Source organism: Hippoglossus hippoglossus, chromosome 4, assembly GCF_009819705.1.
Source record: "Hippoglossus hippoglossus isolate fHipHip1 chromosome 4, fHipHip1.pri, whole genome shotgun sequence".
Classification (NCBI taxonomy): domain Eukaryota; kingdom Metazoa; phylum Chordata; class Actinopteri; order Pleuronectiformes; family Pleuronectidae; genus Hippoglossus; species Hippoglossus hippoglossus.
Window position 1 is genome coordinate 14738138 of NC_047154.1, and position 23985 is coordinate 14762122.

General features: G+C 44.1%; 1 protein-coding gene across 1 annotated transcript in view; it reads left to right on the forward strand.

Moving 5' to 3' along the window:
* fbn2b (fibrillin 2b) overlaps positions 1-23985 on the forward strand; it is a 65696-nt gene that overhangs the window by 14017 nt on the left and 27694 nt on the right. Inside the window, 5 exon segments of the mRNA XM_034582694.1 lie at positions 5196-5291; positions 5661-5756; positions 14546-14743; positions 18095-18220; positions 22091-22216. Coding sequence (XP_034438585.1) covers positions 5196-5291; positions 5661-5756; positions 14546-14743; positions 18095-18220; positions 22091-22216 — 642 coding nt within the window.

Consider the following 23985-nt stretch of genomic DNA (forward strand, 5'->3'; position numbering starts at 1 on the left):
TGTGTGTGTGTGTGTGTGTGTGTGTGCAGCATGCAGTGTGTTCAGCTCCATCGCCTCAATAGGCCAAAGTCAGCTTGTCAGTCACGCCTGGACCCTGCCAGACACTTTACACATGCTCACATTCCAATAAGCTCGCGAACACACATTTTCACCCACACCCACACTCAGACAGAAACACCGTATGTAGACACTCACACTCGTATTAAACAGACAGACAGAAAAAACATACATGCAACCACACACACACACACACACACACACACACACACACACACACACACACACAGTGAACATCAGTTGGCCGCGACCCAGAGGATGTAAAAGCCGTAAGAGAGGACGACCTTTAGAGGAAGGGCACGGAGGGAGCGGTGGAGAAAAACAGCCTCTGACCTGTGTGGCAGGATACGCACAGTTCCCCTGCAGAGTCAGTGCTTTGGCAACAGTCATGCTCCTCTGAGACTGGAGCAAGAAAGTGAAGCGATAGCGAGCGCTTTGGAGAGTTGGGGCCGAGCTGATCGCCACACTTTGGGACTCTCAGCTTTCCTCAGCTGGGGTTTATGCCGGTGTTTCAACCTGGCTACAGGCAGCGGGGAGGCAGGAAGGGAAGCTACTGAGATGCTGTGTGATCGGTTTGATTATACAGCATCTCATTAGAAGTTTTGAAGAATGCCTTTTTGGCTCGGCGGAGTGGTGTTTATCCTTTGGCTTCTCTGCCAAGCTGTTTTCAGACATGAACTCAAGATAATGTCCAGACACAATTGCCCGAACTCAGCAGTAGATCGTCCGGGTCAGACGTGTTCACAACAACAGGAAGATGTCGGAGCGTTTAGGTGAGAGGTAGCGCCTGGGTAGAACATACAGGAGGCAGGACATGACGCACAAACTCCGTTGCGTGGAAGTTAACACTCTGCCATCTCTACAGTCAGTTATTGGTTTTAAACATGAAGTTATAACCCAACCTATAAGAATGATCTGTTCCTTTGCTCACAGACTTATGTTTAACTGCTTCTAAACACCTCACGTTTGCTCCATTTAATATTTGGTTACGAGGCTTCGTTTTTTAACCTTACGACCCCGTGAGACACACTCACCGTTTTTTGGGTGTTAAACAAATTACCAAGTCGAAAATTGTTTTCACAACATTATCTGTCTCTGAGGCTTGAGGCCGTGCCAGGAGAAGGCAAACACACCTCATCGTAGATCTTGTCTTGCCTTTTAATAGGATAATTCAGTGCAGCTGGGAACAGATTGCAGCTCGATGCAGATCCGCTTGGAAACGGCAATTTCCTCTGCCTTAATTACACAGCCTGATTCTCGCACCCTGGTTCACCGGGTTATAGATAGCATCTTTATGTCTTGCGTCTTGCCTGTGGAATGCCGGGGTTTAGATAAATCAGCAACAGATTTCTGATTTTCTCCTGGAATCTTTTCTGTATGCCAGTGAACAATACAAGCATGTGTTTCTGTGGAAAGACGAGCAGACAGTTAGAAATGTACTCATCTCCAGAAAGAGAAATATTTGCAAAGCCAGTGTAGCTTTGTAATTTGCACCAATCGTGTTTACTTACAACTTGCAGTCATATGTCACTTCCCAGACAACAAGGGGTTAGCATTGTTAGTCACCCTTGTAAGAAACGCACAGTTTAGAGCCGAGCAGCTGTGCAGAGGATGTTATAGGGTCATCTTTATTACCCCGTCTTCCTTTAACCGTAATTACGAAATCATTACCACGGACGTTCTTGCCCCAATGCTGAGGAACAGCTGTCTTCACATGGACTTCAGCCTCCGTGGGCTATTGACTGGAAACACTGGTGAGGCCTAATTATAAGCCCAATCTTTACAGCTAAATAATACTCTGACCTGTTAGTTATGACATATGCAAGGACATACCTAAATTAGAGTGATGATGTGTGTAAGGTACAGAAATAACTCCCCAAATGACAAGGTGCGGGACTCTGACTTTCCTAAAATGGAAAGAATTGTTTGCATGTGGACGCCAACCTACGTTGAAAACATCTCACACAGCTTTCTGTTTCATTACGTCGTCAAGTTATTGCTGAAGCTGCAGCTGACGTGTCCCCGGGTCCCTGCGGTCTGTGTGTGTAAATCAGGACAAAACACGGCTGTAAAGCTCCTCAGCTTTCCATCAGACATGTGCACACACACACACACACCCAAACACACACTCTCGACACACAAACCTGGACTTCCTGTGTTTCGCAGCCTCTCATAAAAAACACCCAGATGTAAGCAGCTCACCGACGACACTACCAGAATACAGAGGTGCATTGTGGTGCCGCAAAAAATACACCCGACTCCTTCCTCTCAGAATGTGGAAGACTCACACACACATGCTCGCACACACGCACATCCCCCCATCCTGTTACTATGCACATGCAACTTTCCAGGCACAGGTCGTTGGGGCAGACCATCTCTCCCCACCTGCGGGGGCGGAGTGGCGTGAGGAGGGGGAGCGCCGGGCGAAGTCCGCCAGTGAGATCATCCTCCTCTGCCTCCAAATGTGCTTGTTTGCTTCCTCCGTCTTCTCCGTATCCCATCTAGTCACTGTTACAGAGAAAACACACGTCATGAACTTAATCTGTCGCTTGTGTACCTCTGCAGTATCTCCCATCTTTTCAGCACTTATCCCATCATTCTCTATTCCTGAGGGCGCAGATATCACTGACTACACACGGACAGAGAGCCTCTTACTGCAAAGTCTCTTCCCCCGTCAACCTCAGCCTCTTTCCCCATACTTCCCCCCCCTCCACTGACCTATTTAGAAATATGTTTTTGTGGGGTGGGGGACTTGTTGAAAAATGGATGAGTTTACCCAGGATGCCCTCGGCTTTGGGAGAGTGTGGTTTACAGCACACTCCAAGGTTTACTCCGCAGCGGGAGAGAAAACTGTAATTACTTACTGCAATAATTTTTCTGAGATGTTTCACATCATTGCGCCTCTTGTTGGCCTGAGGGAAGAAGAGCGAGTCGGAGGGGTGTACGGCGCTAACCTCATGTCTTAGAGCCGAGGATGAAACCTGAGAGGAAGAGCTGACTGATCTCTCATGGGAGTGAAGAAGAAGGATGGGGAAAGAGCACAGTCGTACTCTAACCTATAAACATGGCGTGCCCCAGAGTCCCAAACTATTGCTTTAATTGATTACCACATGTTGCCATGAGGTTTTCTGCCAAATCTGTACATAGAGTCGGCCAAGTGTTGCACATGAGAAAGCTGAGTGGAAATACTTCGAGACTTAAGATGCATTTAGTATATGGAGAGAAGAAAGCTTTGTTGACAAGCTTGGTGAATTACAGCGCTGCGTTGAATTCACTGAAACTACCCAGGGGACCGATCCAAGATGCATGCTATTGGGCTTTGACTCATTTTGACCAAAGTCTGTGCATAAGGAGACATATGGGTTATCAAAACAAAAAACTACCTAAAGGGTGTTTACTCACAGACACGACACTGACACACAAGTCATATTTAGTGTGTTTGGACACAGTCAGAGCAAGTGGGTGAGTTGTAGTGGCTGAAACAAATGCCTCATGTTGGCAACTTAGAAAGTGTCATTGAAAAAAAACAACAACCTCAGCTATGGGGGAAGCCCAGTCATTTCCCCTCTGCTCCACATGCCAGAAATGTTAAAGTGGGAAAGAGATATAAACAGACACATGGAGAGGGAGAGGGAGAGAGAGAGAGAGCAGCAGATAGAGAGAGAGGAAATTAATGTTGAACCTGCGATTAAGATATAGACAGAGGAGGATGAAAGGCAGCGAGGGAATAAGGAAGAGTGGAGGAAGGAAGAGGGATGAAAGCGCAGGGTGAAGGACAGTAAAATATCCACTCGAGCCTTGAGGATAGAAGAAAAACAGGATGTAGGGAAGGAATACAGGCTGCTCGCATCCAGCACTGGAGGTGTCTCATTATCTGGACAGTAAAAGCTTGGCAGCAGAAATTGGCCAGGACGAAGGACAGGTTTCTCTTAAAGAAGCTGCACTGACGTGTTTGATGCTGTCAGATTGGTTCTCTCACACTCTGGCAGCCAGAAGGTCCTGTTTCAAATTATAACAGCAAATACTACATCCCTCTCTGTTGTTTTTATGAGTGACGTGCGTTACCGCTAATACTCTCTCTGATCTGATACCAAGTAAAACCAAGGGTTGCATTGCCGATACCAACATGCTACTTTGTGCTAAAGCTTGTGTTCAGAAAAGGGAAATAAAGAGTAGGCTTTTTCAAATTATAGCCATGTTTAACAAGTGTGGTGGTGTTGCCACGGTGCCTCAACATCCTACCACGCACATCATTTACAGCCTTGCTGCTGTTTTCAGAGCTGGAAAAGATCCACACATTTTGCTCAGTCATCATCAACGTGCCTGTTTGTGCAAACAAGCCGTAGTTGCTATTGCTGCGACGGGCGGAAGTAGAAGTAACAGATCCTGTTCATATAGCGTAGCAACTTTCTACCGTGTTGAAAAAATACACATTTAAATCATGAGAATCGATCCTAGAACAGACCTGTCTGAAACGCAAGTATCGATATTTGAGTATCGATCCGCGCATCACTACTGTTTATTCACTACTCAAAATGGAATGCTTTCTCTTTGCATCCTGGCATGTTTGGATTACCCTCACCCCCCACCCCTCACCCGTTTTCCCTCTCCTCTCAGCAAATTCCTGAATGACTGACTGACTGCAGCATACAGCTGGCTCGACTTATTGCCTTTACTCCCAGTCTGCTTGATTAGCTCTGGTTTTGTGGCCTGGGGGCCTTTGAGCCGTCGTCTGCTGAAACAAAGATACGCCAGCACTGTTCAAACCCCCATTTGAAGTGTAAAGAGGTTCTTTAAAGTGACCACAGTTATTTATTTTAGCTCAGATGTCTCAGCTCTTAATGTGCTTTTTGACTGGGTGAGACTTTAATGAAAAGAAGCTAAAGTCGATCAATTAAAAACACCGTACTCTCCTTTCTTAAAAATATAGCTTTGTTCGATAATGACGGGTAGTAAATAACAAAACCTTTTTGAGTCCTTTTAATTCTGTGGCAATGCCGCAGCTTGTGCCCTTTGATAAAACAAGTGAGGTGAAGGTTTGATGCTCATTTTCAAAGCGCATCTGTTGTCGATCATCTTTCTATCTCATTTTGTGGCCTAACCTCATTTCCCTCATTTCCCTTTTCTGTCTCCAACAGTTCAGTCATGTAACATCAGGTGTATGAATGGAGGCAGCTGTGCGGAGGACTCGTGCTCCTGTCCGAAGGGCTACACAGGAGGCCACTGTGGACAACGTGAGTGACAGATCCTGCAGCACTGACACATTTTCATCACATTTCTGTTTTTAGATTTGATGATCTCAGTCAAACATTAAGACTTTTTCAGACTATTACAACTCTATTAAACGCTTAGCCAATATTTGGGGGTTAACGCAAAGTTTAAAACTAGGGCGTGACGTAAGAAGAGTTGACGTTATCGTCTAAAGGTCTGTTTGTTGTACAAATATACAATGCAATGTGTGTTTATGTGCAAGTGATGCAAGTGATTACAAGGTGAAGTCATTTGAAGCCTAATGAAAGACCTGTGTCTGTGAACCTGTGATAGAGGAGTGGAGAGTGTGAAGCCGCCCTGTGATTCACTCTCTTTTCCTGTCTCTCCCGTAGCCGTGTGTGAGAACGGCTGCCAGAACGGCGGGCGCTGCATCGGGCCCAACAGATGCGCCTGTGTCTACGGCTTCACCGGCCCGCAGTGCGAGCGAGGTGAGAGCTCATCCTCGTTTCTGTAGTGACACTGTATGTGATGATATGATAGAGGCCTGCTACTGGTATTTTAATGGTAAAACCAAAGAGGCTTGAAACAGTGTAAAAAGAAACCTTTACAACTTTGTTCTTAGTTTTATATTTTTCATTTCCATATTGACCACATGTATTGTTATGTGTGGCTGAGTGGATGTCACTCATAGGAGAGTGAGGTCCAGCAGAATATCGATGCAAGACGATCAATCCCATTGTTTTACCTTTTCTGGTCAAAAAACTTGTCAAAACTGTTTCAATTTGCACACTGACTTCTGGGTTTAAATTTGACCTGTCATACTTTCCATAGTTAACACACAAGCTGTGTCCTAATTCAGTGTCCGACAAAGGCTGCCAACCTTCTTGTTTCGTTTCGTCCTTTGCGGTCTACGTGGCACACGAAGGAAGAACCGACAGCTTGTGTGACTTGTCTGGTTTGATTCCCAGCAATCACTGTAGCACAGTTAGTAATAATGGCAAAAACTATGAAAAGACTAAAACTGCCTTTCTCTAGCTGGAAAGTTAGGCAGGCCAGGATCTGATTGGCCAAAAGATGGACACCAAGTTGCTAGATTGGTGAGGTGAGATACGTACACAAGTGTAAAGGAAAATATCACTGCAGGAACACTTTGATGTGACCAAGGAGTCAGAAGTGCCGCTCCTATCAGTCCAGACGTTCTCTGTTATTTCATTACTCCAGCGCTCGGTGAGCAGGCTCTTCTAGCGTGAATGACTTCATACAGTTCAGACAGACAGTGGGTGTTCGCCTCCTGGGCTTTGAACAGAGGGCTGAGGTATGTGTGCGGTGGGAAGTGATTGCAGGGTGCTGGAAGTAGGTGGTATGGTCTAAAAAATGTCTGAATTGATGGCTGCTCTTAGTCTCGGCTTACCTCAGTTCACCTTTTCAGAGGAAGAGAGAGAGCTTTATACGCCTTCAGATATTCTCTGTTACCAATCTCACCTTTTCTTGACCCTCACCTTCCACCTTCTACCTTCTCCTTCCCTCGCTTTCTTCCTCCCCCCGCTGTCAACCTAAACTGAGGTAGAGGGAAGTTCTTGCCCTGTAATTGCACCCACCTCATTCCTCTTCTTCCGTATAATTTTTTTCCTACCTACATGTGTATCAATGCTACAGCTACCAACCCTAGTATCCTCCACACTCATCCCTCATCTTCCTCTCTCATGTCTTCCTCTGTCTGGTTCTTTTCTTCTCTATTCATGTAAACGTTGCAACCACTTAATAAAATTCTTTAACATTTGAATCATTTCCCTCCCTCTCCATCCCTCGTTTCTTCATGGAACTCTGGGGTCTTGTTTGCTTGAAAAAAAAAAGCAAAAACTACATGTGGGGGGTTAAGTTTGTCTTAAAAACATCTGGCAACAAATACCGCCCCATCCACTCTCCCCAACTTCCCCACAGGACGGACAGAATAGACTTTCTTTGTGGACATTTCCTGATGTGGAGCTGGGTAGGGAGGCAGAGAGAGAGCGATGGAGGGGAGGAGGGAGGAAAAATTGGAGGGATAGGGTGAGAATGAAAATTGACTCGCCAGCTGTGTACACAGGGGGAGAAAATACAAATTCTTTCTCTCCATGTTGGAGGAGCGGGTAGAACGTTGGACCGGCTGGTAGTCACAGGAAAAAGTCTCATAAATCTTTGTGTTTTTGATGCTAAATTTCCTTCAGAGAAAAAAGAGGATATGAGCTAAAATTGTCAAACAAGTTGCATCATTCGTTACAAATCGTCATAGCGACAACAAAGGTAACACACATACTGTGTAGTGGATTTGAAAATTGGAAATGGACCTCAACATTTTAAAAATGAATCAGCTCCAACAGATTTGTCGGGGGGCCACTTACCACAACATGTACCATCACCACCTTCACTCCGTCCTGCGCTCTGGTTGGTTGTTGTTGTCACAGACACATCTATAAATTTAGCTCGCTAGAAATCTTGTTGTTGTTGATTCTGTGACATGTTGGTGAGCCACTCGAATTGTGAATTGAGTTCATACACAGCGATTGGTGGTTGCTGATTGAATGCGATTTGGATCCGATCTGGCAACCTTTAAAACTAGTTGGCAACTGGATAATTGGGAACTGGGCTTGAAGAAATTAAACATTTGACTGTCAATTATCCAGAAAATAGCGATGTCGAGTTTTAGCGGGGCACCCCCCCCCCCCTCTCCAATAGGCGACTAATTCATTTCTTTATTTTGGATTTTGTCCAAAAGGGCTACAGATTCCCTTGTGTAACCTTTGGCGTTTCTTACGTCTGTTGCATATTGTGGTTTTTAGAGTTTGTGTGACGGAGGCTGTGAGTCAGTAGATTTACTGTGTGATTCAGTGAGAGGACTGCTGAGGAACTGCAATTATGAAGGCAGTGAAAGTCAGTTGGTACGGGGAAAACTTGGAACTGTGTGGGATGGAGTCATGGGAAACCCTTGTGTGTTTGCATGTCTCGGGTGTGTGTACAGGTGCAGCTATGTGCGAATAGCTTATGTCTGTGCGTGCCTGAGGCTTGCTGTCTTTAGTTAGGGTTAGGATGAAATATGGTCAGAGTTAGGGTTTCCTCACTGAATTAAAAAGCACGAGTACACTGTCATTATTCAACAGCTACTATGTGTTTGTCACAGTTTTGTTTATGGATATGTGTTCATGCATGGATACTGATGGAGGGGTAATGTTGCTCTGTCTGTATAAGAGTGTGGATTCCGACATGCTAAGGTCGGGTTCTGACATAAATTGTGGAATGATATTTGGTTTAGGTCGGATCTCTGTGGCTGAGCTTTCTCCTTGATTCTTCATCCTGCCTGTGTCGGTAATCGGGGGAAACATCAGGCTTTGGTCAGGTTTAAGCACAACCTGGGTGCGGCTCGGGTAGCTTTCTCTGGGGCTTAGTCAGATATGGACAGAAAATTGCGGCACAGGCTGCTCTCTAGTCTGTATGGGTTCTGTTGGTGAGTCACATTGGTCCAGGCTGAAATTAAACAGATTGAGCATTATGCTGTTTTTGGTACAGACGTTCATGTTCCTGTGAAGATGAACCCCCATGACTGAGGTGATCTACTGACTCTTCCTCTAGTCCTACCATCAGGTTGACATCTTTGGTTTGAGGTGAAATTTCTCACCACCTTCCATTTTGATTCAGATCTTCAGGTCCAATTTTTCCTTTGTCCAATAAGGTTGAATAACCACATTGTTGGAAAATTAATGACGCTTGCTTTGGCCCATTAAGCCAGCTCTGCTCCAGTAATAACCCAGTCCCAGTGTCCCAGTGGAGCCACACAGCCTCTGACATCAGCCTCAATCTCACACCAGTCCAGGCTAAATAAATCAATTATCACAGAGGACCAGTTTTCCCCCCCAGCAGGCGGTGACGTCAGCGGCATTTTAAGGTGCTTGAAGTGAAGGAAGTTGTTTTATTTCTGTTCTATTCTCTGATCCTGGGTAAGACCGAACCAAGCATGGCAGAGCTGGTAGATGGGTGGGACCTGAAGGCAGGCACAGGTCACTCGGTGGAAAATATCCCCGATGACAATTTAGTTTGAGTCAGCCACTTTGGAGCTGTGCTAAATTTGATCCGCAGCAGGTCTATAAATCATATACCAATGCAGCACGACGTTGCCATACAATGGAGACTCCATATTTCTCTTTTCCACAAAGGGTACATAATGACCTCTATCAAACCACGAAGGAGCAAATATCAGAGAGAGTCTTATTCAAACCAGACACAGTGTGTGACCTAGGTCTGGAAATCAGCTTCGTGCTTCGTCCAAATACTATATGTTCTGAATTAAATGTTATATATTCGGTGTAATCAGGAACGTCACATTTCACCAGCTGTTTCTTGTGTCTGCTATTATGGGAGCACTGAATTTTGATGATCCATCTCATAAATGAAAAGCCGAGGAAATTTGCTCAGGTCAAACTCAGAGTCTCTGGTTGGTTCAGATCAGCATCGGACTTGGCTCACAGGATGGCGATGAAGGCCGTGTTTGATCTGGCTGATTTACTCTCATTGCAGTACTACAGAAAAACGTTCCCTTCACAGAATAAATAACACGTCCCATGAGTGGTACTTGTTGATGGAGCCGGGAGCCTGCTTGCCTGGCTGTGTTTTTGCCTGGCGTTGTGTCTGCGCTCAATGGAGTCTGCGTTATTGTTCCATTGCTGGACACTATTGTGAGAGGAAGTTTCCCAAAACAGATAAAAATAGCCATACAAGTCAAGATAGATTTTTACAGTACAATGGTTGAAACATAGAAACAATGACAGAGGAACTGCAAGATTGACGGACTGATACCGTAACGTCACAGTCAACAAAATGTCTAGATATTCAAAATTAGCATGCTTTAAATGCCTGATAATTTTTTAAGCTAAAGACATTTTTTAGACGTGAACTCTGGAAAATGTTCACAAAATTGGATATGGATATGAAGAACCGATCTTCTCACATGGGCTAACTTGCACTTTGGACATTTTACAAGGAGGCTGGCATGAAAGGTTCTGGGAAATGTCTGGAGCAACTGATTTGGACATTTGCATTCTCACACAGAGCCCCTCCCGAACATTTCAGGAAAATGTCCGAGCTTCAGTGTATAACTGAAAGCAGCTTTGTCATGTAGTTGCTTCCACGTAGTCATGTGAGATCCATGCAGTTACCTTCACACACAGCGGTTAGCTGGAGCTCTCGGATCTTGGTAGATTGCAGAGGGCTTATCTCCTCTCATTATGGCCCCCTTAAATGTGTGTGTGTGTGTGTGTGTGTGTGTGTGTGTGTGTGTGTGTGTGTGTGTGTGTGTGTGTTTGTGTGTGTGTGTGTGTGTTTGTGCCCTGTTACACATTTGCTCACATTCGACTAACTGTTTTCGGTGTGGCAAAAATGAAAGGAGCAAACTCCTTAAGGGACGATTATGTCTAAAGGAAAAGGGAGATTTCAAGCCTGTTGATAATGGCGCTGATAAGACTAACAGAGACGGCTATGGTTGGCCAAGATGGAGATAAACCCACCAAACACACGGACACACACAGCCACACACAGCCACACAAAGGCACACACACACTGAGACCCATGCAAACAAAGAGCCCACACATTTGAATCATTTATTTTTATCCACAGCAGCAGAAGGACACAAGGACACAAACACCACAATGCAATCAGAAATTCCACAAGACCCGCCAGACATGTGCTCAGCTTCATCACACACACACATACACACACACAGACACACACACATACACACACACACATGGTCTTGTGTATGCATATATTTCACTTCACTTAATTCATTTGACTTGTTGACCCCTTGTCACAGGAAAGTATGTACAAATGATAATGGCCTCATTTCCATGTAATCAACTCATATTTCAGGTTCCTTATCTACCCAGACTTGTCCTCCTGGGAGTTTTATAAATACTTCAGCAGTTATTAATGAGTCCTAAGTGGGTTTTTTCCTCTCCTCTGTCCCTCCTCCTAGTGGTCAGGTCACCGCTCTGCCCCATCTCTCTGATCCCACAGCTGGACAGGGCTGATGGGAAAATTCTTTCCTGGAGGCTTTGCGTTCCAGACGGGATTAAACATTTTCTCACCTTAGCCTTTACAGTATTTTTTCTTCGTTTGATCCAGTTCCCATCAGAGCAAACAGTAATAGGCTTTGATGAGCGATCACGTTATTTTGCCGTATCAGATATCAGACATTGGTTGGCTCGACTACAAAAACTTTATCACATGTGAAGGGTCAGACCCTGTTAACGTTTGCCTGATATGAATGGCGGGCTAATCGGAGTGGACTGATCTGGGTGAGAGGTTAGATGTGCATCGGCAGCTCCCTGCAAACTGTGGGCTGCGTTACACACTGGCAGCAGTTCCACCGGGAAGTTTTATTAGAAGTGGTGATGTTTACAAAATAAAAGCCTTAAAAAATCGTGTAAAACGGAGACGAGTCCATTAAGTCAGACACAAAATGTTCTCGTTATCGGAGGAGGGGGACTCCATTCTGTGAGGCTAGCTGGATGTTTTTCATTGTGGGGATGAATGAAACCAGAGCTGTCAGGATGAGACGGAGTGCAGAGATCGCTAACGGTGGAGTTCAGAGCAAGGGACAGAGAATGTTCTTGATCTACTGAGCTATTTGAACGGTAATTAGACAAAATTGCTTCCCAATGTTGTCAGTCGGACTGAATCAGGATGCTGGATTTGGTCCTGTCCCAATGTGCCCGCGCCCTTGATTGCACGTGTCCACTGAATTTACATGCATAATATACAGATGTGCATACCTTTGTGCTTTGTGTTGTGTTAGTGTTGACTGAAGCGCATGAAATTGGTTTTTTTCCACAACCAGATTTATGCACAACACAAACAACAAAAGCCAGAACACATGGAGTACGCACGGTGATTGGGACACAGTGAGACAAGCAGCTTTTCTTCACTGTTTGTTATTTTGTGCTTTCAAAGGAACCAGCTCCAGTCTTTGGTTTGGCTCATTGCTGCAGCTCGGACAGAATGTGTGTTTGTCTTCGGTTGTGTGTATCTGCACAGACAAGTATTTGCATTCTTATACATATGTGTCATATGTGTGTGCGCAGCAGAGTCAGTAGGGCAGTGTCTGAGAAAACATGTGTACATTTTCTCTATGTAAGCACACTTGCATACATTGCTGAACTTGGCAGTTGTATGGCTTTTCAATGTTATTGGATGACCCAAGTGTGAGTGAGTGGACATGCAAGGAGAGAATAGAAGACAGACAGACAGGAAGACCCAAAGTGAGCGGAGAGTAATAAAGAAAGACGGATGAGCTGGTGGAACCGCCGTGAGCTCCGACCTGCACTCTGCATGCTCAGTTTGACCTACTTTACTCTTCCTCTCCGTCTTCCTCTCGCTCTGTTTCTTTCTGCGTCTCCCACTCTTTGCCCCATCCTCTATGATTCCCTTTCATGTAACACGAGGAACCAATAAGGGCAATACGTCTGGAGAAGGCTTCCCACCAGACACCACCGCCGTTTTGTATCTTTCCATCCCACTCCGTCCTTCAGAGCTGAACAGGTTGCTCTACTTTCTCCTCAGCTCACTGTCACTGCCTTGCCCAGTCAACCATGCACTTCATCTTTCATCTCCGCTGACACAACAATCCACTTTTTTTCTTTTTTTTTTTAATGAAGGTTTCATTAAGTTTGGCGCCACTGCAGAGGACTTAATAAGGGTTTCTCCCACAAGGGACGCCATCATTAGGCTCCATGTGATTGAACGGACGAACATCGTACTGCTGAAATGATTTCAGCATGAGGTCATTGTGTCTGATTTGTGAAGTGCATTTAACGAGATTATGCCACAGTTTCACTGGCAAACAGGGGGGGCAGGGAGGAGGCCAGGTGATCGCTGAGGCCAGGAACATTCTGTTCTCGTTTTGTTCTAATATAAAGTTGTTTGCTTGCAACATCCGTTTGAATGAGTGAAAGTATTTACTTACCTTTATGTTCACTCATCCTTTCCCTGAAGGTACAACGGGATCTCTTTGATTTTTGTAAGAAATGTGTTTATGTTTAATTAGTAGGACTGGGCAGTTTGCTTTGCCTGTGGTTGCAGCTTTCTTTCTGAAACTGTTAAAGTGACCTGCAGTCATTGAGCCGCCTCAGAGAACCCTGAAGGTGCTGCACAAAGAGCTGTTCACCTGTTTCTTCAAAGATCAGTGACGCTCGACTCCCTAACTAGAGTATCAGTTGTTCTTGCTTTTGTCGTGAACGCGCTGTTGTCGTGATCGTGAACGCCACGTCAATGAGTCCCAGCCGCTGTTGCTTTGTAGCGCCGGTCACCTGTTCAAATTTGATCAGTATTGAATATTTGCATGTCCAAATCGACCAAATTCCTCAGGCCCTTAACGGTACACACGTAAATCGTGGAGCCGATAAGATGGACGATTCTCGAGATATACGTTCCTAATGCAGACGGACAGACAGAGATTTCTGGAATTAGAAGCGAGATATATTGTGTTCAGGAGTTTTGTTGTTGTGTGTTTTTGCAAAGTTACACAAAATTGTGTTGCCCCAAAGAAGAACAACAGATGCGCTAAAACGTCACTCTCGTGTCTAGAGTGAATGATTGTCATGAGGTGACTGTTGCTGCACTTGGAAACCTCCACTGTTCAGTCACCATCAACTCCGGGTTAAAGCCGTGGAATGTGCTTCAGTGTGTCAGTCCAACGGGCTGACTTATTATCACAGATATTTAATACATAGCAGTCATTCCAATCCTATTGCAAAATTCCTGCTGAATGAACCAGCGTGGATGTGCTGTTCAGTTTAATCTGAGCAGTTTAATAGGATAATGTCTGCCCTCTCGTGCTCCTACACGATCCCTTGTGCTGCTACCAACTCTCATATTGTTCCTCTTAGGTCCTGGTAAAAACCTGCTACTTGTAAATGCTCCTCTTTGAAAGCCAATTGCGGCACTAAAGACTAAACACTTGAAGCAATTAAACTGTGAGAATGTGTTTAAAGGTCCAGTGAGTCATCTCTCTAAAATCATCCTGTAATGTGGAGCCAACTTTTTTTTTTATCGCTTAGTCATTTAGTTAAATATCACAGAAAATATGGCTTTTGCCCAAAGAGGCAATTTCTCATTCATGCACTTTCTCTGGTATCATTTAGTGCTGGACCAGATGTATTCTAGGAAATGAATCACCGTTTCATCATTTAATACTTCACATGGTAAAACAGTCATCAGCTAACAAAGAATACGTGCCTCTCTCCTACCACAGACTACCGGACCGGGCCATGTTTCACCCAGGTGAACAACCAGATGTGTCAGGGCCAGCTCAGTGGAATCGTCTGCACTAAAACCCTCTGCTGTGCCACCATTGGCCGAGCCTGGGGACACCCCTGCGAGCAGTGCCCCGCCCAGCCACACCCCTGCAGACGAGGCTTCATCCCCAACATCCGCACCGGAGCCTGTCAAGGTCAATACTCTCTCTCTCTCTTTCTCTTTTGTATACACACACCTGAACAGTGATGAAAGGGGACACACCGATACACACGCACACACACACACACAGGCGAGCGCTTGTACACACCCACATACAACACTGTAACCATTAATTTTTCCATCATCATCTCAGCGGCAGATCCTACCCATAACATCCTCGAACTAGTGTTAACATCATGCAGGGTGTTTACTTGTAGCAGGAGGCCGGATACTAACTTGTAGTTTCCTGTTAATGTCCTCTGCAGGAGAAGCTGTGCACATGTGTCTCTATCTGCTGATAAAACAGTAAATAGATTCATGTGTCAGTGTCAGTTACTGTATCTGTTACATCTGTAGAGAGGAGTTTATCCTTGTACTCTGTAAAGCAGACATGTAGCAAACACATTCGGTTGGGTTAGTGATTATGGTTGGATATCGTTTCGATTCTTTCCAATACCGGTGCACAATCGATACTTTTAAAACAGTATCGGTGCCTAAACGGTGCCAGAACCGATACCTTTTGCTCAAAAACAGCACAAAACAATGATCCATGATTAGAATGTTCTTTTGTTTGTTTCTAGATATGATTTCCGTTCTTTCCCAGGATTTCATGTTGTTTTAAGGGCACTCCGACACCTTTAAACTAGGCGAGCAGGACTGATAGAAAAACATGTGCGTCATGCCCTCTGCAGCTCTGAAGTAACATCATCAAGCACAAATTTACTTATTTCTCTGATCTTGGTTTTGGCTTGAAGACTTCAAACCTCAAACAGAAAAGCTGCATTAAGATCTGGGGACGTGGAGATTTAAAAATTGGCCGTTTACAAAGAGCAGATGGACGAATTAAAGATTGCGTTATCTAATTGAGTTACAGTATGGGAAGAGTACTATCCAGTGTTTATGGCCTCACTCTGTTGAATTAAACTAAGCATTTTTTTTTTTTAAATCGTCTCTTCCAAGTCCTCTAATTCTCTGAAAATGTAATTCTAAATTGCTGGAGCACCCCTAAGAAGCATCTGCAGTATATTAGACACACAATACACTCTCACTACTCATCATTCTTTACTGAACAGATTCACTAGACATAACATAAGCAGCTCAGGCTGAGGGACCAAGTCAAATATGAACTGAGATTCACCTTTTTTCATTAACATTCCTGCTGCTGGTGTCTCTCTCCACATGCCTTTCTAATAACCTCTGGCTCTGACCAGACTAAGCAATAAGACTACATCAATATACAGTGTGACACATGTGGAGCGTCCAGCCAGGCTCGATGTTGCCTCCATCCCAGCTCCTCTGAGTTGGACACACCCAGCAGCATCCGAGGCAGAGTGTGATGGTATGAAGTATTTATATTGTAGCAGCTGGCGACCCTTCGGCAGTGTCAGAGCTGAGGAAGATAACTTTGTGTATTTATTCTGTGAACTTTGGGATTATAGCAAACTCAAGTGTTATTTACATGTACATACAAAATAATCCTACATTTCAGAGTAAACTTTATTTCAAAAGCCTATTTTCATGTGCGTAAGGACGGTACGCTTTTTTATGTTGACAGTGAGGAGGTACAAAGTGCAGGATCCAAGTGTCACGTCCCATCTGTCCAACGTTTCAAATATAAAACGAAATGAAGTGAAACTAAATGGGCATTCTAACACCTCGGTGAAACGTATGTAATCCAATTAGAAAGTGCTTTCGTGGTTGAAACTGGGTTAAAACATCTCGCGACGAAGGCAAATAAGATTGAGGAGTAGAATAATACAGTAATAAAACCATAAAAACACAATTTAAACAATAACAATGACATAACGAAAAGACAAAGCATGTAAGTAATAAATTGTGAAATACAATTAATCATTTAAGCAGTGGTTTAAAACATTACAATGGGCTTTCTGTGCTATTTGAAGTTCCACCACTCAATCTATTCTTTATTTTTGTTTGAGGAAACATAAAGAGTTGTGTATTCTGAAAGCAGGTCAATTAATTACAAGAGCAATCGGGTCTGGAAAATAAACTGTATGTACCAATGATTACTGATATACAAACATCTGGTCCAAACACGTGTTAAAGCAAATCAAATGGATGTAGCACATTTTTCCATAGTACAAAAAGGAAATACATGTAGGATCTGTAGCTGGTTTGTATTCAGCCCCACTATGTCCTTTCCTCTTGGATGTGGCTATGTATTACCCGGCTGCTCATATGTTAGAGGTATGCCAGTGTGAGACCAGACATCACTCATCTCTCTGTTACTCACATTCCTCCTCTCTGACTCTCTCACCGTCTTCCTGTGTTTTCTTCTCTCTATGAATCCCTGTCTTTTCTCCTTTTCTCCTTTTCTCCAATTCCCATCTCTCCAATTCCCATCTCTCTCTCTCTCTCTCTCTCTCTCTCTCTCTCTCTCTCTCTCTCTCTCTCTCTCTCTCACACACACACACACACACACACACACACACACACACACACACACACACACACACACACACACACACACACACACCAAAGGCCCCTAGTCGCCAGAGAGCCTAGAGCAGCGTCTTACTGGCAGTAGTACAAAGGGCACATGACCATGAATCCAAATGTAAGGATTTCACTCCCGGCTCCACTCAGGATGTTGGCCAGTTGCTTTCTCTCTCTCTCTCTCTCTCTCTCTCTCTCTCTCTCTCTCTCTCTCTCTCTCTCTCTCTCTCTCGAACCCTTTGGCATAAAGAGTTCCTCAGCCTTTCCTTAGTACAAAGATTAAAGATTGAAGGATGATTATAAACAGGTTGTTTATACAGTGCATGTGTGTGTGTGTGTGTGTGTGTGTGTGTGTGTGTGTGTGTGTGTGTGTATGTGCACGTGAGCATGCAGGTGTGTTCAGAAGTTCTTGTTTTCTTAGAGCATAGCTCTCAGATTCACAATGTGTGGATCCTGCTCAGGGGCTGATGCAGCACGGGATATAAATCCACAGTGTGTGTGGATGTGTGTGTGACAGGATCAGAGAGACAGTGTTTTATAGGATCCCGCCTCCCTGTCATATCCCCTGATTCTGGAAAAGGTGACTCACTCATTGAATGCTGGGAAAAAAGCGTACATTTAAAAAGTCATTTCCTGTTCAAACAAGAATCAAAGTGGGTCTTTCTGGAAGTGTTCTTAGACATCACAGTGGGTTCCAAGTTTGTTCTTGTCAAACTTTGCACAAAAAAAAACATGTCTGGGAATGAAGATCAGTGTTTTAGCACCAGGATAAGTGCCAGAAACATGCTCGCAAATGTTCTTTGAACCATAGTTAACTCATAGTGTCACTTTTGATCTTACCTGATTTTGTCTTTTCTCATCCATTTCTCTTCATTTCCCTTCCTCTCAGATGTGGATGAGTGTCAGGCTGTGCCAGGTCTGTGCGCCGGAGGCAACTGCATCAACACCGTGGGATCATATGAATGTAAATGTCCTGCCGGTCACCGTCAGAGTGAAACCAGCCACAAGTGTGAAGGTGAGTCTGATCTGCAGCAGAACAGTAGTGGTCGAGTCGAATCAGATTTATTTATGTAGCACGTTAAAAACAACAGGAGTCGACCCAAAGTGCTTTACAACACGACAAAGGTAACCTGGACAAAAGTTAAGATGCACAATGTTAGATATAACGTTTATAGAAAAGACAAATACAGTAAAGAGCATAGAACACGTAGATAATATAAAACCAAAATTACTTTGATTTTGAATTGCTAAAGTATTGAAAACTTCATGGACTCTACTTGCATGCAGTGAGCTTGAGTTTGTGAACTCATTGCCCTTCAGATAAGATTTTGTTGATTTGATAGCGATCGTCATGGAGCGTGCACTTGGTGACAACTGTGGGTTTGCTTTGATCAGTTGACAAATCTCTGAGGGCTGACGACATGTTCATAGTGGAAGAGGTCTGAACATGTGCACTCACACACTCACACACACACACACACACACACACACACACACACACACACACACACCCACACACACACACACACACACACACACACACACGCACAGTGAAGTGGATTCACGTTACAATGTGTTGATTGGATGGAATTTAAACAATGCCCAGGCTAAACAGTCTGAGAGTTCGCCAGGCAGCGTTTGTGTCTCTTGGACTGAAGCCGATGTGTTCTCAGTCTTCAGGGAGGATTACAGAAAGCTCTCGAAACTGTTGCACCAGTGATCGTAGCATATCAGCGCATTAATCTCCATCTGAATTCTCCTTTTATTAATCTGTAATATGGCGAAGAGCTGTACCAGCCTCAGGAAAAAAATACAACTATTACTCGCTGGAAACTGGCATCTCCACCTTCAAGATTGACGAGAAGCAATCACTGTAAAACTCACCAAAAGTGATTTATGTCTCTGTGAATGCAGGAGGAAACAGACAGGCTGACTTAACTAATTCACCAGTCCCGGTCTCAGTTGAGGTTTTGGGTGAACGCCACCTCAGTTAAGGTATTACTGTAAGGCGAGAGTGAGCGCTTCCAGAGATGCTGGGCAAAGCTAATAGAAACTTTGGGTGTGGAGGTTGCAGCCACATTCCAGCTGGTTTATATTCGCGCCACTCAAGGACACTGAGACAAAGAAACACAGGTTAGGATTAGGATGGGATGGAGAGGATTAGGACTTTCTCAGGATTCCAAAAAAGTCCTGTAAACTCGCTACCCTCTCACTGATCGCCAAATCTTTCAAGCTACATTACTCTTGCTTTCCATCAGTCTATATTCAGTGTTACATTTATTTTATTCAGCAAAGGTAATCATGGTCATAACAGATCTAGAGCTGCAACTAATTATTGTTTCAATTTTCGAAAAACCCATCTTCCTCCAGGTACTTTGAATTTAGTCAGTTAATCTATAAAAAGAAGAAGAATGTGCTCAGGTCACCATTTACAAAGTTTAAAACCTGGAAAACAAACTGATGCTCAAGTTTGAAAATGGAAAACTCAAATACAAAATAATGTTTGCAGGGATTTGAATCTTTTTTATTTCAAGCTTCCAAACACAGAGTTTCGGAACATGACATAATATTTATCTCATAAATTACGCAAATCTTTCGCATTGATGAGTATATTTATTCAGAAAACAGGTTAATCCTTTCCAGTTGTTTTGGTTGAAAAATGAACCCTCATTTCAGTCCCAGTACTGATTTGTTGATTTTATGGTTTATCGAGCTATTTTCCCATTTGACCCACGCGGAGCGAGAAGAGAAAGAGTTCTGTGTTTGTGAAGCTTATAAAACAAAACAACGGCTGTGACGTGGGTCTGAAGTCATGGACCTGCAGGAAACACACGTTGAGTGAAATCTCTTAAACAATCAGCGCAGCTCCTCCGGGGGAAGGCTTTTATTGAAATGCCCTTTAAGCGAATGCACAAACGGCCTCACTGGGCGCTTTCACAGAGGAATTAGTGAGGGTTTGGAGCAGTTAAGATAAAGTGCAGTTAAGATGTCATGGGTGTCTGATCGTTCTCGGGCAAAAACAAGGCACCTGGTTTAATGGCCGGCTTTTAGCTCAGACTGCGCTCAACAGTCTCTCCTTTTCCCCCTTCTCCTCCGCCTCTTTCTGCCTTTTTGTGCTTCTCCTTCCATTTTCCTTCCATAAATACAGTCCTCTGGCTGAAAACCAGCTGTTTGTGCCGAACAAAGAAACACTTACAGCAACCGGGAGACTTTCTCATTACAGACCTCCCTGTCGCTCCGACACTCGCAGATTCTCACGCACAGAAAGTTTCATCAGAGTTTAGATTAAATGGAAAAATTGCAACGTTTTTTATTTATATATATATATATATATACTGAAGAGTGTTACAGATGTTTGCACACATTGCAGATTTGATGGCTCCATCACAGACATTTATCCAGGTGACACACATTTCCCCTTCGCACACACACGCTCAGTCCCGCAGCGCTGTGTCTGTGCACAGCGTAACGTCTGGCGTGCTGTTGTTGGTGCTGACACAAGGTTTATTTGGCGGGGCTTTTACAGCTTTACCTAGGCCTTCTGCCACTGCTGTCAGACACAAGTCAGCAGGGGAAGCACAGCCTCTCAGCTTCCAACACACACACACACACACACACACACATCCACACTCAGATGCAGGCACGTATACACAGAACAACTCACAAGGGTTTAAGTTACTGCTAAAAGGACTAACACTAACACGCCCTTCGTTTTTCCAGCTGCGAAATGCAAAGGGCACACACGCGCACACACACACACACACACACACACACACACACACACACACACACACACACACACACACACACACATGCACCACGTCTGCACTTATTCTGTTATTATGCCCCACAGTGGTGCAGTAATTACGTATGCGTATAAATAAGTGTCACATCATAAAACCCCAATACCTTCTGGAACTTCACTTTGGGTTTCCCCCCGTCATGGAGCAACGAGGCGCCCGCTCCCTGAATAATAGAACTTAATACCGTCATAAAGTGCACCACACCGAGGTGGGCCCTGCCAAGTACCGTGCCCAGGTACTCTCACATATTGTCCACATCTCCGAGTCCTACCGTGGCTTGTTTAAGTCAGGACAGCTTTATTCACAGTATATTTTCCCCTTAGATTCTATGACTGTGGAATTTAATATTACATACATAACTTTCACTTTTAACCTGCACATATATTTAATCTCAGTTTTCATTCAGTAGATTTAAATATTCTTTGCTCTCTCTCTTTTATTTCAATAATGCTATGACTGATTATTGTCACCTTATAACCTTTTCTCTCATTTTCCTATGCCAGTTATTACTTTGGGTTTCGTTTGAAATGTTCACTCCAAAAAAGAAAAAGTTAGGAAAGTTCAAGACACTTGATTTTTTGATCATGAGGCCAACTCAAACTCAGCTCCAAATAAAAGCTGTGCCAGGTAATTATCCTTTGTTCAGATGATTTGTCTTTGTTAAACTTATAATTTTGACTTGGCCATTCTAAGAATTCCAAACAAGAGAAGTAGTAGTAATGTAAAGATTTGTCCTGCTGCATCCTGTTTCTGTAAAAAGCCTGCAAATCTGCTGGTGGACCCTGTTCTAAACCTGGCCTGACTTTAACTGGGGCGTACTCTGGTCCGAACTTCCAGTTCTGAACCCAATTCCAGTAATTCCTCTTTATTAGACTGTGGATCCATTTAGTTTGATTAATCTTCCCGAAAGGAGAAACCGTTGCTCCAGTGAAAAAAACTTTTACCGCAGGACGCTACTGCATTTTTCCAAACAAAGAAGATTTGAACATTGGAACACGTTTGAGTGGCTTCAGGTGTAAGTACTCGACAGATGTGTCCTGTTGTGTGATCAACGTTGTATCTGACGTAACTGTGTGTTTCAGATATCGATGAATGCACCACCATCCCTGGTGTGTGCGATGGAGGAGAGTGCACCAACACCGCCGGTAGCTACGTCTGCACCTGTCCACGAGGCTACATCTCCAGCACAGATGGTTCCAGATGTGTGGGTGAGTCTCACACACATTACCAGCATTCCACTCTCTCATTTGTGAATTTCCTCACCCCCTGGCTAGCTTAACGCCTCACATCTGGTCAGCAACGTCCCTCCCTCCCTCCCACCATCACAGCTTCCTGTGACTGGCGTTCTGATGAGTCAAGCTGGCCTACAGACCTGTGGTCACCATGTGCAGACAAACACACTTGCACGCACTGTTTGGCCTTGACAGCATTAATCTACTCTAATGTTAGTGCTGCTCTGACTCATTCACACACACACATGCGCTGACACACATACCTAACTGACATGTCCCATGAAACAACTACCAGGTGTTAATGTATTCCTGAGATGCTCAGCCCTCGTGGCAGTCAAACACAACCAGGTGTTTATATATTATTTCAAGATTGCCCAAAAGACGGGACGGATCAGGGCTCTCTCTGTTTCATCCCCTCAGCATCAGAGACCCAGTCTGGTTTGCTCATGTTTTACTGCACATTGTATTCAAGTTTCTTCTCTATTCAACACAACCCCTTCCCCATCATCTGCAGAAAATAACAAGCTGCTCTGTTTTTGTTTGGAAAAGGGCAAGAGGAAATGGGTTGAGAATGAGAAAATTCCAGTTACCAAATCCCAGACTCACATGTGCACACACATACATAAGGCTGATGTCGAGCTATAGCCTCGAGCATTTTAACTTATAGGTAAAAAGCATATGATGATCAGAGGGGAAGACACAACACAAAAGATGGCAAAAGTAACCTCGACAAAGGGCAACCAATGAAGTCTATATGCCACATGTGGACACACAAACATTAACATGGATGTGATTCCTACACATAGGATTAAAATGGTGCTGTTAGATAATGGGTTGTCCATGCTTTACGCATTCCCTTCCGCTTGAGAGCTGCAGACTCGTCCTGGTCACATGTACACGCCCACGGTTCCATTCATACTAAGTGAGGATTCGCTCCGGTCTGCGCGTTTCCATGCATGCTTACCCGACCCCACATTCCATTCCAGTAGGTGGATATATTACCTGGGGCATGTGTCAGTCTGCTCACTCTCAAATCTTGAACCGTGTGTCCCCTATAGCAGACAGGGATAGATGAGACATTACATGAAGAGGACCACAGTGGAAACCAAGTGGACTGGCAGATGTGGAAACAATGAATTTGCGTTAAGGTTCAAGTTCTTCTAAATGAGGGGGAAATATGTGTTTATATATAGCTAAAATGAAAACGTCATTCCACAAGCCACAAAATTGGAAGCACTGCATATTAGTGTACTGCTGAAGCAATAAGAGTTTCTTTCATCAGAAACTCAAAACGTGAAAAATAGCTCTTAAGTGCTTAAAGACTGTGCCCATATACTTTGGCCAGGTAAGTCTACATGCTGGTACTGGACGAGGAGAGGCAAAGGGTTATGAGAGCACAGAAAAACAATGAAAGGAAAGATGCAATAAATAAATCCAAATAAAAAGAAGTGAAAGGAAGAATGGAAAAGATCAAAAAAGAAGGGAAAAGAAGGAAGAGGTGATGGAAGATATAAACTATTCAAAATATTGTATGTTTTTTTTCTCACACCAAAGCAGTGGAGCATTGGAGTAAAAGGATTATCAGAAATAAATGGTGTCATATAAACGCTGGCAGCCTGGTGTTAGTGTTTTCAGTGTTTGTGTGTGTGGGTGTGTACAGTGTGTGTGTTAGTGTGTGTGTGTGTGTTGTAGAACGTGAACCACACACTTGAAGCTGTGGGTTCACCCAAACCCAAAGGTTCTCC